We start from the raw sequence: 3,787 nt of genomic DNA on the forward strand, positions 1-3,787 counted from the left end.
CAGCGCGGTGCAGCTGCTCTGGACCGCGTCCAAGTGGTGGCTTCGCGGGAGCTTGTCGTACACAACGGCGCATGCGACCTCGTAGGACTGCTTCTAGAGGTCGAACTGACAGTCGCCAAGCTTCTTCTCGTCATCGATGAGCGACGCCAACGTGAGTGCCTCCTGCTCATGGTGTTTGTTCGGGGTTTCAAGTAAGAAACATGGATTCATGCTTGACGTTGGTTTATGAAAATGACACAGAAGTCTGATCTATGGAAAAATATTACGGAGAAAAATGTCACACATGCAAAAAAATGAATTTAAGTATAATACATTATTCAAACAAAAGAAATTGCATGCAAAGCTCTTCTTTAAATAATATTACCTCCATCCAAAAATCTAATTCAAGAATCTCGGCGATACTTATCTACTACTACGCATTGTGCAATGATAGCAAGTGAGCTTGGTGAGATATGTAGTAGATGTGTTTCCTATCATAGATGTAGATATAAACACATATGTGGTGTAGTGGTAGCTACTCTTGGCCTTTGCTTAAGAGGTCACATGTTCAAATCCCCTTGAGGACATGTGTTTTTTTAATTTTAGCTAGACGTGAGCTGTACGGGGGAATGAGAATAGGAATGAGCTTTGCGGGAGGAGGGAATATGAAAGACAGAATAAAGAATGAGAATGACAGACATGTGAATAGGAACGGTGGCAGAACAGAATGGCAGAATAGGAATGGTGGCAGAACACGGGAATGGCCGACTACTCTTGCAGCCTTAATAGTAGTAGAGATATTAGTAACATTTGTGTCTTTGAATAATTTTACTAAAATATAGATTTAAAGATCTAGCTAATGATATTAATTATGTACTATAAATATTAATATTCTCTTATATAAATTTGTTAAAACAAAAAATGGTTGACTCCTTGGAAAGTAAAAAATGACTAATATTATAGAAGGTTGGGAGTACTATTTAAACATTTTTATCCGCAAAACGTGGCACACGATACGATACGATGAGTCCTGGATTTTTCGGACACGGGCACACGGCTTCACAGTTCACACGGCGCGGAGCACAACCGCCGCGGGCCCCAGCGCGCTCCCATAAAAAAACCCGCCGCACCGCGCCACCGTCCCACCTCCCACGTGGCCTCGCCAATCGCCATCTACCCTATTCCCCGGGCATCGGAGACCGGGACGCCCAAGGATGGACCGCCTCGTCCTCTTCTCCCGCCGCCGCCGCCGCTGGATCCTCCTCACCGCGGCCGGTGCAGCGGCGGCTGTCGGCGCGTACAAGATCTACCACCATCCGGTCGTCGCGGAGCGCCGCCACCGCCTCGTGCGCCTTGCCGCCGCCGTCGCGGCCATCGCCGACGCCGCCACGTCGTCCGCCGACGCGGCGGCCCTGGTGGTCTCCGATCTCGCCGACTTCGTCCGGTCCGACGCGGACGAGGTCCCCCGCAGCGTCAAGCAGCTGGCCAAGCTCGCTGCCTCCCCCGAGGTCTCCGCCACCGTCTCCACCCTATCCGAGGCAGTAACCTCCGGGATGTTCCGCGGGGCGGGATCCTCTAGCTCCGGGCCCGGATCCGGCGGTACCGTGGCCCTCTCCGATCGTTTCGTAGACAAGCTCTTCTCTGATTCAGGCGAGCGTCTCGCGTCCGCGGTTGCCGGAAGCTTCGCTCGCCATCTCGTGCTCGCCTATTACTCCGCTCCTTCACCTCAGGGGGAGGCGTCCTCCTCCCCGACGGTGTGGGTCAACGTGGTCGCGACTGGAAAGTGCCGGAAGGCGATAAGCACCTGGGTTGAGGTCTTCGTGGGCACCGCGGTTAGGGAGTTCATTGACAAGACCATCCACATCAACACCTACGAACAGATCTTCGAAGGGCTCACCAATCCGAAACATGATGCCAAGGTCAAGGAATTGCTTGTTTCAGTGTGCAATAGTGCGGTTGAGACTTTGGTGAAGACCACTCACCATGCCCTGTACAATACTAATGACAACTTGGATGCAAATGATAGTTGTAGTGGCAGTGGCAATGGCAATGGAGTTGGGGAAGGTTGGGTGGAGAGGGTGTCGAGCACATTGGCAGTTCCTAGCAACAGGAAGTTTGTGCTTGATGTTACAGGGAGGGTCACATTTGAGACGGTGAGGTCATTTCTGGAGTTTGTTCTTTGGAAGCTACAAGATGGGGCAAGGAAGGGTGGTGACTCTATGGTTGACAGTGGGCTGCGTGTCGTGAGGTATATGAGCGATAAGTCAATGGTTATCGCTACGATCTGCATTACATTGTGCTTGCATGTGTTGAATGGGACTAGGCTCTTGGTAGCAGCTTAAAGAGCGTAATCGTTTGCCTTTCCTATTTTTGCACATTGTTTGTATAAAACTGTAGGAACCATACTTAAACTGTAAATCAGAAAAGAGTGGAAAGAAGATCAATTATGCAGCATAAGTCTGTTATGCATGTATACTTGAGATTGGTCTGCACGACTTTAGTGAGCGAGATGTTGATCTGTAGTACTGCCTGGGATTAATTGGCATTTAGATGCCTGCTGTTATTGAAGCCTTTTTTTTTAAAAAAAACAAGTATAGCATTACTAATATTGTGGGGGGTCAAGTTGGACCACTAAATTATGTGCTTTTGTATCTTGTCACCAATGATGTAAAAAGCTTGCCTTTTCACGCCATTATTGAATTATGTAAGATCTCAAGTTTGTTTTCAATGATACGAGTTATTTACTCGCTTGGGGTTTAAGTATTGTGTTGGTCGATGAAACGATATCTTATTATCTTGAATCTTGATCTTGAATTTTGAAATATTCACAAATCCTAGTCATACCAGGTTGACATTTTCATCCCTTTCTTTTGTCTTTATAAGTGAAGCAGGCGCACTGGTCCTTTCTTTACTTGTTACTTCTCTTGATCTTGATTTTGCAACATTCAGAAATCCTAGTCACCTAAGGCATCATTTATATGGTGGATATACCGATCTAGACTCCGGTGAGGCGGTGAATTGTTGGTGAATCTATTGTCAGTTGCTCTACTTGTGTATTGCAGATAGTGTCACTCACTTGAGCAACATTCAGACTTACTTTGGTTTGTTGGTGCCTCTCATAGTCTCATTTGCTTATATAAGTAAACATAAGCTGCCATTTTCTCTTCGTATTGACAAGGAGTTCACGGTCTGTTGGTAGATCCACATGTCTTCTGCAACTGTTCATGCTCCATACATCGCCAGAGCACTTCCTGTTCTGTTTTCCGCAAAATCTAAATAAATGTAGCAACTAAACTAGCGTCATATTTATGATTTGATCTGACAATATATAATTCGATCTGAGCTCATCTGTCTTGGCAAGTCACTTGGATTTTGAATGCCAGTAGCTTGCTTACATGTTTCTGTTTCACTGTGCATCTTTACCTGGCTACCCATAAGCCATCTGCTTTCCTTCCTCCTGCTATTCGTGGTGGTGGTGCTTGGATCTTTGGGTCCACTAGACAACTACATATGCGCGGATGGGCCAAATAGATACGGTGGTTTTTGTGGAGGGGCCAAGGCAAAAGCAGCCTCGGGCCAGCCTTATTTCCAGTCCATCCATTGCAGATATTTGTAGGGCATGCTTGGAAATGGGCCTCCACAAAGGCAATGGGGCCCTGTTCTGGTCAGAAACTTTTTTTACGGTGTGCTTGGAAATGGGCCTCCAAAAAGCCAATGGGGCCCTATTCTAATCAGAAACTTTAGGCCTCCAGCATTGACATTGACTTATCGACTGGCACTGCTTGCCGAAGAGCGAAGACATCGTGAA

At 47.1% G+C, this 3,787-nt stretch overlaps 1 protein-coding gene across 1 annotated transcript; it reads left to right on the forward strand.

Moving 5' to 3' along the window:
• The first annotated feature begins 1,123 nt into the window (after positions 1 to 1,123).
• LOC100191336 (CF9) lies at positions 1,124 to 2,741 on the forward strand. Its single transcript, NM_001136770.2, has one exon. It carries the CDS (start codon positions 1,194 to 1,196, stop codon positions 2,319 to 2,321), a length of 1,128 nt encoding a protein of 375 aa, NP_001130242.1. The 5' UTR covers positions 1,124 to 1,193; the 3' UTR covers positions 2,322 to 2,741.
• Positions 2,742 to 3,787: the final 1,046 nt, after the last annotated feature.

This window comes from Zea mays, chromosome 1 (genome assembly GCF_902167145.1).
Source record: "Zea mays cultivar B73 chromosome 1, Zm-B73-REFERENCE-NAM-5.0, whole genome shotgun sequence".
NCBI classification, from domain to species: domain Eukaryota; kingdom Viridiplantae; phylum Streptophyta; class Magnoliopsida; order Poales; family Poaceae; genus Zea; species Zea mays.